We start from the raw sequence: 13,823 nt of genomic DNA, 5'->3' as shown, positions 1-13,823 counted from the left end.
CCTCACTCCCTCTGGAGTGGGGATCAAGGAACATGCAGAGAACTGAGACTTTGGTTTTCCATGTTGTTTTATCCATTGTTTTCAGCTATCCACTGGCTGGGCTGTCAGTGGTGCGTTTATCTCCTCAACTTAGCTAGTTTACAGCCTCAGAAAGAGGGATTATACGCCCCTCCACAGAGGAAGCAACCCCTTTGCTGGGCTGCCAGTCTGACACCTTGATAGCATGGTTAGACCTGCAGGAGAATGCACTCTGCTATCATTGCTGTCGAACACTGCTGCACCATGTTGAGGCATTGAGGTAGGATTTGCAGCAGTTTAAATCTATGTTATGCAAAAATATCTTATTGGAATTAAAAAACCCAGAATATAGAATCTAAACTTTGAGTATGATTCGAATTTTTCTTGGTGATTTGATGAAAAATGAATTGATACAGAAAGAATAATAGTTTAAAAATCACCCCTTTTCGCAGTTTTTTCACTAGATTGTCTCATATTTATTTGTACCCCTTTTGCAAGAAATCTAAAGCACTCTGGGACCTGTCCTTTGTCCATACCATTCCTCCTCATGCACTGTTTCCTAGTATATGAATTACATTGGTAGGGGTTGTCTACAGAAGTTTTTAAACATAATGGTAAATATGTTCTCCAAACCGAACCCCCATATTGACTGTTGACAACATATTAGTTGATTAGTGTTTTAGGTAGATATGTTGGAGGGTAGGGATAGGGTCCAGAGTGACCTAGACAAATTGGAGGATTGGGCCAAAACAAATCTGATGAGGCTCAACAAGGACAAGTGCAGAGTCCTGCACTTAGGACAGAAGAATCCCATGCACTGCTACAGGCTGGGGACCGACTGGCTAAGAAGCAGTTCTGCAGAAAGGGACCTGGGGATTACAGTGGATGAGAAGTTGGATATGAGTTGCCAAGAAGGCTAACAGCATATTAGGCTGCATTAGTAGGAGCATTGCCAGCAGATCAAGGGAAATGATTATTCCCCTCTATTCGGCACTGGTGAGGCTTCATCTGGAGTATTGTGTTCAGTTTTGGGGCTCCCACTACAGAAAGGATGTGGACAAATTGGAGAGAGTCCAGTTGAGGGCAACAAAAATGATCTGTGGGCTGGGGCACATGACTTATGAGGAGAGGCTGAGGGAACTGGGTTTGTTTAGTCTTCAGAAGAGAAGAGTGAGGGGGGAATTTGATAGCAGCCTTTAACTACCTGAATCGGGGTTCCAAAGAGGATGGAGCTAGGCTGTTCTCAGTGGTGGCAGATGGCAGAACAAGAAGCAATGGTTTCAAGTTGCAGTGGGGGAGGTCTAGGTTGGATATTAGAAAACACTATTTCATTAGGAGGGTGGTGAAGCACTGGAATGGATTACCTAGGGAGATGGTGGAATCTCCATCCTTAGAGGTTTTTAAGGCTGAGCTTGACAAAGTCCTGGCTGGGATGATTTAGTTGGTGTTGGTCCTGCTTTGAGCAGGAGGTTGGACTAGATGACCTCCTGAGGTCTCTTCCAACCCTAATCTTCTCTGATTCTCTGATTCTATTTATTTATTGTTTATTTTTTGGTTTGTATGTATAACCAACATTCAATGTTAGTTGGCTAGGTCCTGTATGTTAGCAGTTGTCAATCGGATTAGAAATAACTTTTATTGAAACAAAGACTTTGGTAGGGTCTGTTTAATTAATGAAGGGGGAGGTGGTAGTTGTTGGGGAGTGTGTGTGTGTGAGAGGTTAAACATTCCCTATCTCTAAGTGATAGGGAAATTTCTAGCACTCAGCTCCATGTAGACTTCTAACAGGAATATATCAGTTTCTTCCCAGGGGGAAGGAAGAGACCAACCCTATCCAGTCCATTCACTCATCCACCCACCACACTTTAGCCTAGGGAAAAGTTCCCTGGGCTGGGAAAGAGGAAACCAGAAATTCACATCTCACCTCTTCTAACAAATCTTATCCACTGCATTCCTTTCCATTTTCATATTGCCTGCGGTGCTATCAGTTATACACTACATAAGGTGCTCACCTCCAGATAACAAAAAGTAAGCATACCCTCACTTCATTAAACTTTGACTGTAATACAAAACCTTAACAGCTACCTCAGCAGTGTTAATTTCCTAACTGCACAGAATGTGCTGTTATAAAAGCATATGAGATCACTGTTAGGCTTTATGTTAGAATGCAAGTTTGATGAAGATGGGGTACATATTTCTTTTGAGTATCAGTTGGAGATGGAGGTGCTGGAGTTCATTATTGATAGTGGAGAAAATGTGAAAGTAGAAAGGCATGCACAGTATTTTCCCTTAACCTCTTATTTCCATTTGAATGGATGGTGTTTGTCCTGCCACAGCCTTAACTACCGTTATATCTACGGCGCCAATATAACCCCCATCACAGCACAATCTGAGCACCTGACTGTCTTTAATGGATTTATCCATACAATACACCTGTGAGGTAGGAAGTGCTATTCTCCCCATTTTACAGATGGGCAATTGAGGCACTGAGAACCTCACTGATTTGCTCAAGGTCACACAGGAAGTCTGTGGCAGAGCAGGGTCTGAGCTAATTCCCTGGCCACTGGACCTTTCTTCATTTCCAAACAGGTTTTGTTTGCTAATTTTAAGAGGGGCTCCTATAAAAGTTGAAATGTTATGGATGAGTTAGCTTCGCACATCCTCTGCATACAGCTTTCAGAATCGGGAAATCATCCCAACCTGTTTAGTTTTGTGGCAGAACGGCAGCAAGGGGCTTTTAACAGCCACCTCCAGCTCATCACTACTAAAATAAATTTATCTGCTTATGTCTGATATGGCCTGAAAACTTCAGGGAACCTCAGCTTCCTCTTGACAATAGCTTGGTATGACGTTGTCACAAAGCTATCAATGAGAAGCCAAGGAGCAGCACAGAGTGTAGAGAGGATTTTTAGTGTCTTTTTGCCAATTGCAATTGATTTTTAGGTGGGTCTAAATCACCCTCCAACCTTAATTATGAACAGTAAAGGCTGTGGAGGCTGAAGGGATCAGACATTAATTCTGTCTCTTTCACTCTGCTGAGGTATAATATATAGGAGGAAAACCTCACTCTATTAAGTGGTAAATTCATTAACTAGAGAACATTGTTAGGGTTTTCAAAAAAAAAAGGAAAAAACATCATTAGGTGCCAATTATTTAACATAGTGGATCAAAAGATGCTTCAAATATTTAATTAGGAAGTGCTGAGACAATGACATAAGAGAGAATGAAGTGAATAACCTACTTGAATGTTACCCTGCTAAAACCTGTAAATAAGTGACAGTATAGAATAAGAAATTGACAGTTGTGTTGTTGGTGGCCAGCAACTGGCTGAAACAGTCTTGTCTCATTATGATTAGCTGCTTGGGAGCTCAGCGTTTTTCTATAATGAGGTATGCCTTACAATGTTTTTAAAAAAAATCCTTTACCATACGGTGCAATTGATCCAGTACAAGGAGACCCTTTTTGGTGGAGTCTGGAAGCAAGCTGTGTCATTACAAGAAGGGAGAAACCTTTTAGTGGCTCATCCTTGCAACTTTTAATCACATGAAAAATTAGCATTCAAGAGGCTTGTTGTGGTCAGCCAGCAAACACTGAACAGGCTTCCTTCCCAAAATCGTTGGCTGAAATCCTGGCCTTGTTGAAGTCACTGGGAGTTTTGCGATTGACTTCAGCATGGCCAGTATTTCACTCATTTACTTACATTAAAATAATGTGTGGAGTGCAAGTGAAAACTGGTATCCTAGGTAATTCACAGTTAAGGTTCCAGTGTCCACTCGAACTTACTAGCCCTGTATATAAGCATTATAATGGTTGGTCTTTCCAATAGGGGGTCCAAGTGTGCTGGAGCTAAGATTTTTCTAAGTGATTAGTGATCTTGGGTGCCAATTTTTGGGTGTTCAACTTGAGCAACCTTAAAGGTGCTTCTGGAAATCAGGCTTCTTTATGGCATGTCAAGTTAGAGACCCATAAACTGAGTCACTCCAAAATCATGAGTCACTTTTGAAAATCTTGGTCTGGGAGAATATGTTTCTGAAACAGGTAGTCAGTGATTTTTGAAAAATTACGTTCTCAACAAAACATTACATTTTTCATCACAACTGAAACAGTCCAAAGAGTTAACACAAGTTTTTTTTTTAAGAGAGGAATTGTAAAAAGGATAACAAATGTATTGAGAAGAACTGGTTGGAAAGGCACCCAAGAAGTGTGATTGCGCCTCAGTAGCTTCACTTCTTAAAGCAAACTTAAAAGCTTACTGGTTTTATAAAATGTTTGAATTGCACTGCAGCACAGTTCAGGGGAGCACTCAGCCTTTTTAATTGTATGGCTTGTGGAATTGTAAATTATTGCTTGGTTATGGTTTGTTCTACCATATATTCAAGCAGGGAATAAGAATCAAGCAGTAAGTTATAATTCAATAGTATTACTGGTCACTATTTGGATATTAGTGGAGCCACAGTTTGGTTTATATAAGAGTTACATTTATTCATATATTTAGTGCATGTTTTCTGTAAGTTAGAAATACATCGTGAGGAATCAAGCTTGCGTTAGAGCTTCGTTATATCACTAAACATTGCATGAAGCCTTCATATTTTGATAGTTTTAATAGAGTTAGTGATACCATTCTAAAACAGCCCACTAGCAAGTGCCGAAAATGTTCGGAATGTCTGAATAGCTCCCTGTTCAAACCACTTGACGTCACAGTGTACACATTTACTTTGTGCAATTGCTAAGAAAAACAGATGGGAACTTTTATGACTAGATTGACATAAACCCTGTGCAGAAGAAGAAGGCTCTCGCTCATCTTCTGTGCTGCTGCATTAGGATTACATGGATTATAGTAGGGGCTGTGCAGCCAATGTTCTCCCAGAGTGCAAGTGGAAGTGGGTGGAGCCATGCCGTGACTCTTTCCCCTCTCACCTGTACCTCATGCATTGATCAGAAGAGCGAGCTGAGTGGAGTAAGCTGAACCCTTAAGAAGGATGAAGTAATTTCCTTTCCTAGTAGACCAACAGGTGAGCTGGAGAGGAATTCTTTGTCTGTGAGGCACAGTGCCTCCTGCAGCTCCTCTGACAGTGGTGCAGATGCATGCTGCCCCTTACTCATGGCTAAGTGAGAAAAGCACCATCTAGCCCTTATTTCTGTTTTGGAGTGCATGGGCAGGTGGATTGCTAGACACTGTCGTTAGGGAGAAAGTTATTCTGTTAGCATTTATCACAGAATTGTAGGTGGGTTCACTGCTCATCCTTTGATGTGCTTAAAATCTGAGAGATGAATACTAGCTGGGCTTGTGCCCATTTGAAAGCTGGCTGGGTTAAGGCCCCTTATAAGGATGTTTGTTACGTTTCCAAGTATGTTTTGTTGCAGGAGGAAGTTTTGGGAATAGTAGAGTGAGGGTATGATACTGGGTTTCCCAAAGAAAGTTAGCCTGAGAGATTGTTGAATGTTAAAAACAACAACAAAGGGAAGGGGGAGAGAAGGCAGTTCTATTACTGTTAGAAGCGTACATAGAAAAATTTCCAGCTTTCAGTTCCATCCCCATCCACTGAGGAATAGAGAATGTATAACCTCCCCAGCCTCACTGATCACAGTTACCTCCCTTTCATTACTTCCAGAGGCCCAGCGTACTATCATAATTAGCTTGACAACAATTTGCCCTGTACAGTATTGAATCATTACTATAGCTATGAGTTTGGTAGCCAAAGGCTGCCACTAAATGAATAAAGTAACACTCTTTAGTGAGCTGAGCTGTTTGACCAATACTTTCTCAATAGTCACCACTCATCACATTATTATTCTTGTGCAGTGTTTCTCAGACTTTTGTATTGGTGACCCCTTTCACACAGCAAGCCTCTGAGTGCAACTGCCCCCTTATATATTAAAACCACTTTTTTATATTTAGCACTATTATAAATGCTGGAGGCAAAGTGGGGTTTGGGGTTGGAGGCTGATAGCTTGCAACCCCCCATGTAATAACCTCATGACTCCCAGTTTGAGAACCCCTGTTCTTGTGTGATTTAAGGCTTGCATTAACTAAAATAGCTAACATAGTAAACCCCCCCACCCCCAAAGTGAGTCATTTTGTTCCTGGTCTTGTTTTCTGTGTTGTTGTTTATGATACCTCCAGGTGCAATGTGAAGTCCTTCTTTCCTTTTCATATTAAAAACAATATTTGTAAGAGAAGCTCTAGAAATGGTTTGCCTCACTGCGTGCGACACTTTTCCCCCCAAGTAGTTGCTGCTAAAATACTGCAAAATGATGACAAATTTGAAATGTGATGGAGTTTGAGCAAAATTTCAAGATCCATTTTAGTGTCAAAACATTTTGTTAAGAGGTTGTGCACAGCTGTGATGGAAAACAATGTAAATGTATTTTGCTGGGAAGCTGTTTTTTCAGAATTCATCCATCATATTCAAATGCATTGTTCAGCATGAGACAAACCCCTGAAGAACATCCCCTCCCACCCCAATTGAAGCTGTTTGTGAGATTGCAGAGTAAAATGCAAAGCTTCTGAAACTGGAGAACTGCCAGTCTCCCCCTCTTTTTGATGAAAATCAGCCAAACCAATTTTAACTAAAGTGTGTGAAATAATTTTCTCTAGGACAGGAATATTATAAACCAAGCTTCAGCCTGCAGTGAAGTTTTTACAGCCGAGTTAGCATGCCTTGGAAGTTGGGGATTTATGATTAAACCACTGATGGGACCTTAAATATTGTGATCAAATGGGCACCATTATGTTCAAATCCCCTCTTTCAGGTTCTGAACTTTTAAAATAACAAAATATACAACAGGCGGGTAGCGTGTTGCTTAATGATGCACATTCACTAGGCTAACAGTTCTGCAACAAGATTTCAACCAGCTACCTGCTTCTCTACTGCCTTGCACCTTGTGCAGCCATTTACACAGAGGAAAGTGCATGTAAAATGCTCCCAATTCAAATTCACACGCAGGTAGTGTCCTGCATATGCTTTTGCATGGCTGTTACAGACTAGACAAGCTGTAATTGGAATTTGTCTGCCCACCTGTGTTTAAAACGCATAGCCTTGAGAAAAGTGCTATGAGACCTTTAATTTATTTAGTGTGTGCATAGCCGTCTAGCCAAGCGATGGCATCTTCAGTGGCATGATGCAGTTCTTTTAGGCCACCGCTGAACCTAGTCAGCAGGCATTCGTCAACAATGCGCGTCATCATCTGTGTTGCTGCACAAAGGACTGTCACGAAGGGCTGCACAGCTGCACAAAGGGCTGTCACGAAGGCCCCAGCGATACTGGTTGGCTGCACAGAAACCCTTGCCTGGTCCGGAACCTGTTCAACAGGGACCATTGGCAATGGGACAGGTCAAAACCAGGTGGGCAAATTGTAGGGTTGGCAACAAGGGACTGGCTGGGGATTATAACAGATATCCATTCCTCTCACCAGAGTGTTTCCGTCCTAACATCCTGGCGTGGCAGATGAGATCATAATGGACGACTTGATGGAAAACATGCAGCTGGTGGTTTAAAAATGTCATTGTGCAGCGGCAGGCTTGAGTTGGCGCATACTTTCCTCAGTAATTTGCTAGTGGCAACCTCTCGTCTGATATGAGGAGGAGCAATATTGCTCAGAAGTGGGAGCCAGAGGAGTGGAATCGGACACAGGGTGCTGGAGATGATACTGATCACAAGTTGTCAGAATCTTGATTTTACACCTCACCCAAAAGGTGGATAACACCAGTGAATAGAAAAGTATTTAAACTTTTTGATTGCAATATTGTGAATGATCCAGTGGACATCATTTCTTCATTAATTAATGAGTTAATGTCCACTGGAAGCTAGCCCTGTTATGCTACTGACACTGGCAAACTCTCTGATAACACGGAGAGGTACTTGAGTGATGCATCACACAAATGTTACAGAGTAATAGCTGTTAATATCAATCAAGGACTGTTGTGAATCTCTACAGAAGAAGCAACATCTTTACTCAACCATCAGCTATATTTTTGGCAACTGTAATAGCTGTTTTACTCTCATAAGACATAACTTTAGCCTGCAGCAAGTACTGTACTTCTAGTATTGAAGGGTAGATGAGACAATTTCCTCCCCCCTTGCCCCGAAGACTCATAAATGAATGTTTGCCTATTGGAGGGAGTCTTGGATGAAAGGCAGGATTTACTGAATGAACGAGACAGAATATAAAGAGAAAGTTTTAAATTCTGCCACTGGCTGTGGGCACAGATCCTATTAACTTTTATGGGGGCTAGGTACACTCATCTAGGGGGAGAATGGAGCCATGCAGAATACTAATTAGGGGGTATTTTTATCTGAATTCTTTCATTTGCTTTTATGTTGTACATTCAGTTGGGATCCCATGGGATTCAGTGACAGTTTCACACCTTTATTGATGTTCCTCTTTACATGTCTCCATTTGCTATTAAAATGTCATCTTCTCTGGCAGCTATAGCTAGTTTTACATGCTGTATAACTATTAATGCACTACCGTGATACTGCTACAGTTAAAGGTCTTTCAGTCCTTCCATTCATTCAAAAGTCTGCAAACAAATGGATTACAGATTAAATTGCATATATACATTTTCAGTTTAAGAAGACTCTCTTGTATTGTATGTAAAAATATTAATACGGTTGTCTTTGGACATTTATTATTTGGTGAAGAATAAAGCATAGATTACTTTTGCTTTAAAATTGTAGTGGTTGTAGATGTATCATCTGGTTTGAGAGCCCTTTCACACAGTACAAGTGACTCTGGGATATGCTGTGGAATTTCCAAAGAGTGAATTCCCATGAACTTTGTTTGGTAGAGCTCAGGGTGGTGGTATGGGGGTAAAACGTATGGAGCGGGAGCTTCAGTTTGATTTAAGACAGAAAAGGCTGGGTGTTTTACATTTAGCTTAGAAAACAAATTCTAGTGATGGGAATTGGAGCTCAGTGTATCCCATTACCTTGATAGAATCCCACTGAGGCAGAAATACCCTGAGGAAGGTCTGGTTGAGGGCTGAGTAATTGCTGATAGGTGCAGGGTATTGAGGTTACAAATATTTATCCATGTCTGAGAACTGAGGAAATTATCTTCTTAGTTAACTCTAAAGTTAAGGCATTAGTTCTGCCACCCTTACTTGCATTGAGTAATAACTTTTTCTTGACCTGTTACGTTGTGTGTGTCCATTTGGGTAAGTTAGGGGCTATGCAGAGCTGCTACTGCCCAACCCACACTGGTGGGTGGCCAGCCAAGCAACAGCTCCACCCCATAGTACACGAGGCAACTTTTCTCTGCCAGTATATTGAGGACCTATGCTACTTCAGTGATAGGGTTGATGCAAAGTACATTCACCTGGAGTGTGTTTGTGTAGAACTGTGAGACAAACTGAGATTTTCTTGAGTCCGTCGGGTTTCCAGGATGCTCTTGGGGCATTGTAGCAATGCACTTCCCCATACACAGGGTTTTGGTAAAACCATGATACATTGAAATCAACAGGACTCTGTACAGTAAGAGACTACTTAGCATGGGTAAGAGTAGCAGAAACAGGCCCTAACCTTGCATAAATACCTATTTGCAATTATCCAGTTTTTTTTGTTCATATTGTTTCTATAATTTGTGCATGCTGGTGTAACTCCATTTCTGATGTGTTAGGTTAACTAGTAGATGAGCAGCTTGTAAGCGAAGTTGAAATGGGCAACCTCTAATGCAGTTAGTTCTGCCTTTGCTCAGGGACAAACAAGAAGAAACACTTTGGAGATGCCAGCAGTAGGGGGGTGTAGTAGCATAAAAACAATTTAAAAAGAAATCCTCAAAAACTATGTTACAGTGGGGTACAAAGAGTCATAACTGGTTTCACATAGCCTAGCAGGACATACTACTCAGGATCACTTTTATTGAAAGATACATTAACATAACTGCCTGCCTATTTGATTTCACTAAAACTTCTCAACAATGTTACCATAGTCCTTTCCTTGAACAAATGTTGAGTTGTTCATTTTTATTTTTTTCTCTTCTCCCCAGGATGAAAAGAATCAAGTTTTAACAACCAACATTTGGTTACAAATGGTAAGTTGTGAAACATAAAACATCTCTTCAAATGCAGCTTTAAATGTGCTTTTCATGTTCAACAAATGTAAAACCCACATTCATGTCACTTGCAAGTTATTGTTCTTTGTTCTGAGACATACGGGACAGCTCTGAGGTGATACATCCTGTAGAATAGAGGATTCTGGGTTTAAGGTTTTAGACTGTCAGGAGAAGGATTTCACATCATCTCATAGATACTTATAAAACTGTATAAGTTGTATTGTTGTACCATATCTGAAGGATTTATAAACTCAATACATTGCATTTGTTTCAGTCACTCTAAACACTGGATTACTGCAAGATATTGCAGTCCTAAGTGGTCCCAAATAGTGATACTTAGAGTATCGTACAAAATGCACCCATTGCAACAAATCTGGCATCTTTTCTTAAATCATATTTGATAGTGAAAGAGAACATAAAATACAATTTCACACATTTACATAAATATTTTGCCAACCTTGTTGATATAGTGAGGATTCGGAGACTCTCTAGACATTTCTTCTTATGGAGGATGGGCTTATCCCAAAGGAGTTATTTATTCCTGTGGTCTGTTGCCATTCTCCTAAGGATACCAGTCTCTCCATGTTTGCTACATTTGCTGTCTGTCTCCTTTTAGAAACTGCAAGAGGATTTTAATCAAATGCCTATGACTGCAAGTGATACCTAAAATAAATTATTTATACATAGTACTGTGTCAAAAGTAACTGTGAAAAGAAAGGAATTACTTGGGTTCAATGTCCATAATTCCGAGACTAAGTTGCATGCAGACCATGGGTAATGGCACACACTGTCACCAGTTGTGTAATGTTCAATTATGGGCACATTCATGCATTTTCCTTGTGCTCCTATTTGTTTTGTGAATGTATGGTAGGGTGCACATTTTCCAAAATTTAGCCCTATCTTTAACTGTGCTGCAGTGACAAATTCTTGACGCAGAACTCTTACCCTGCAGTTACCACTGAATACCAAATTCTCTACTGATGTAAATGGGTGGATGTTAAATGATCGTAGTGAAGCTATGCTAATTTATACCATCAGAAAATCTGGCCCTATACAGATTTTTTGACATTCTTGACATTATGGGAACAGATGGCAAATGGGTTTCAGTCCTGTTTTGACAATTGGAAGATACAATGGAATTTTGAAAGGCATAACCTTGCGAGGTTTTTTTTTTTCCCTTCTGTAATTTCACTAATGCCCATTCATGTTTACTTTGATTTGACTTGTAATATTTTCCCACAAGCTTGGCATTAATGTAGGCTTTGGACTGACTCATTCCAAGTTGGAGCCATTGCAGTTTAATGGGCCTGGGCTGACATTGAAAGAGCAAAAGTAGGAGGATGAATGAAAGCAAGGAGAATTATTCACATGCTTTGGCACTTTCCTTTGGGTTTACGTCACATCTCTGACATTTACAATTTTATATGGAAACAACAACACATAATTCCTTTCTGCTTCTACCACAAAGCTTGTGGGAACCACCTCCACTCACAATGTACTATAACTGGTTGCTCAGTCCTTATTTGGGCCAAAGACATACATAGGAACTTTCCTTTCCTTTAACTGCTACTTGTAACAGAGAACCTGAACTCAACTGGTAGTTTACAGAACAGTTTTATTGTTCAAAACAACTCTGTTGTGTCAGCAGAAATTTGATCTCTCTTGCTTTACTCAAAATGATAAATTCACTCAGTTTAATTCTTTCTCTGAGAGTCCATCTTTTTCTTTTTACTATAACTTTTATAGAGTGCCTCTCCCATTCTGGCAGATCTCAGGATACAAATGAAAGACAATTTTGGTAAGCTACTGAGGATAGTGTGATTGTTACATCTGTTCACAAAGAGAGGCTGAGGTGGAGGAAGCAGTCAGCTTGTGCTTATTTTACAATAAGATCAAAACTGTCAAATAAAATCTGTTTCCCGCTCTGAGTTACAGTGACATCAGTCACTGTGATTTCTAAACACAGGATAAGAAACAACAGTTCATTTTCCAAAAACTATAATTTACTTATTTTGTCTTTTATGTTTCTCTTCTTCCTGTTTTCTTATTTTTTTGTTCTAAGGGAATTCTTAATTCTTTTACACTGTCACATTAAGTTTCTTTTCATTTATTTGTCTTTGTATTCTATATGGTGCAGGGAAGACACCAGTTCCCAGATCAGCTGTTTACTATCAGTACTGTAACTGCTGCTTGTGGCCAGTGTGTAGACTAAGTTTATATGAACAGTAAAAGAATCAATGATGTAATTGTTTTTGTATGGCTAGTCTGGAAAAAAAATAACAATAAAATTCATAGATCGGCCTGATTCAAAACCCATTGAATTCAGTGGCCATCTTTCTATTATGTTATCTTATGTGGATTAAGAAGAATGACTTTCACTGCATTTGTGTGATTCAACAATAAACTTATTGCTTATATTTCTGATTATAATTATTGATACCAGCAGTATCTGATATATGTTTATCTGTCCATCATCCAAGTGCCTAAATGCTACATTTATCTCTTGAGGTAAAAAATATAAACCTGATGTTTGCACATTAAACTCTTGCTCCTGCTTTATCTTAAGGGATATCCCCTTTCTACATGGAGATAGTTAAGAGTAAACCTGAATAGCCTCTAGGTTACAGCAGGACCCAGGAGGGACTTCAGCTGTTCCCAGAGCTGCTCCCTATTTTCAGGTGCACCAAGTATATCTTGAAGAATCTAGCCTCAAATTTTAATGTGCACAATTTGGGTGTGCAAATGCTATAGTGCACATGCCTAAGGTGAATGCTCACAAAAGAGCACATGTTAGTGTGAAGATTTGACCTAGTTAGACTAAGTAAGAGGTTTCCAAACTCTTTTCCTAGTGTGGACCACATTTTAATGCATAGATTTCTTTCATGGACCATCTCCTGCCCATTCACCATCATATCATGTCCATATGGCAACTACAGAAATTGCTTACTTGGAAAGTAGTAATAGGAAAATATTTAACGTCTAACTATTGTTTAATGCAATTTAGTAGCTGGAAATGAGAAGGAGAGCCAGCACCATGTAACCAGCCAGTTGCCTGGACAGCCACCAAGTGCTCTGTGTACCATAGTCTGGGAACCTCTGATCAAAATAAAATGCAGAATGGATAGTACTTCCTATCAAAACAGCTTAAAATTAATTCCGTGAAGCCAGCAAGTACACATTGTTTTGAAAGGAATGTGGCAGCCACAAGGCCAGGGTTCAGTAGCTAGGGGTTCCTTTTCAACAATACAACACAAAACCAGCTCAAGCCCCCACCCAGTGACCTGGGACAATTATACACCATCCCCGGGTGCCTCTAAGAGGCACTACTTCCCCTCTCGCAAGCACAGAGTCTGAGTCCTGCTGGCTGCTTGCCACACCTCTCCACCAGCTGCCCACTCATCAAGATGTTTTCAGGGCCCACCACTTAACACAGCTCTCACTGATTTCAGCTGTTAGTCGGGGAGCCTTACTGCTGGTGCACAGTGGGCAAATGTCTTGCAATAGAGACACTATCCCAAAGTAGGTCTGATGCTTAGACTTAGATATCAGTGATTTCAGGTCTGCAGGGTGTAATAAGACTCTCAATTAGCTCTTTCATTATACCTGGAGAGAGGAAGGATCAAATGATATCTGGGTCCCTTACAGAGAGCCCATACCACCAGGTACAAATACCTAGCCACACCTTCTCTCAACTGATTGGGCTTTGGAACCCATGTCCCCTGCCTAGTGAGTGTTGTTCAGTTGATGAT

At 40.4% G+C, this 13,823-nt stretch overlaps 1 protein-coding gene across 1 annotated transcript in view; it reads left to right on the top strand.

The window, feature by feature from the left end:
- Nucleotides 1-13,823, top strand: part of CHRFAM7A (CHRNA7 (exons 5-10) and FAM7A (exons A-E) fusion) — a 97,982-nt gene that overhangs the window by 44,955 nt on the left and 39,204 nt on the right. The window contains exon 3 of the mRNA XM_038420783.2: nt 10,009-10,053. Coding sequence (XP_038276711.1) covers nt 10,009-10,053 — 45 coding nt within the window. The remainder of the gene's footprint in view (nt 1-10,008; nt 10,054-13,823) is intronic.

The sequence above is a fragment of the Dermochelys coriacea genome, chromosome 10 (genome assembly GCF_009764565.3).
Source record: "Dermochelys coriacea isolate rDerCor1 chromosome 10, rDerCor1.pri.v4, whole genome shotgun sequence".
Lineage (NCBI taxonomy): Eukaryota > Metazoa > Chordata > Testudines > Dermochelyidae > Dermochelys > Dermochelys coriacea.
The sequence above is the reverse complement of the archived record's forward strand: the minus strand, read 5'-3'. Positions and strand labels throughout refer to the sequence as shown.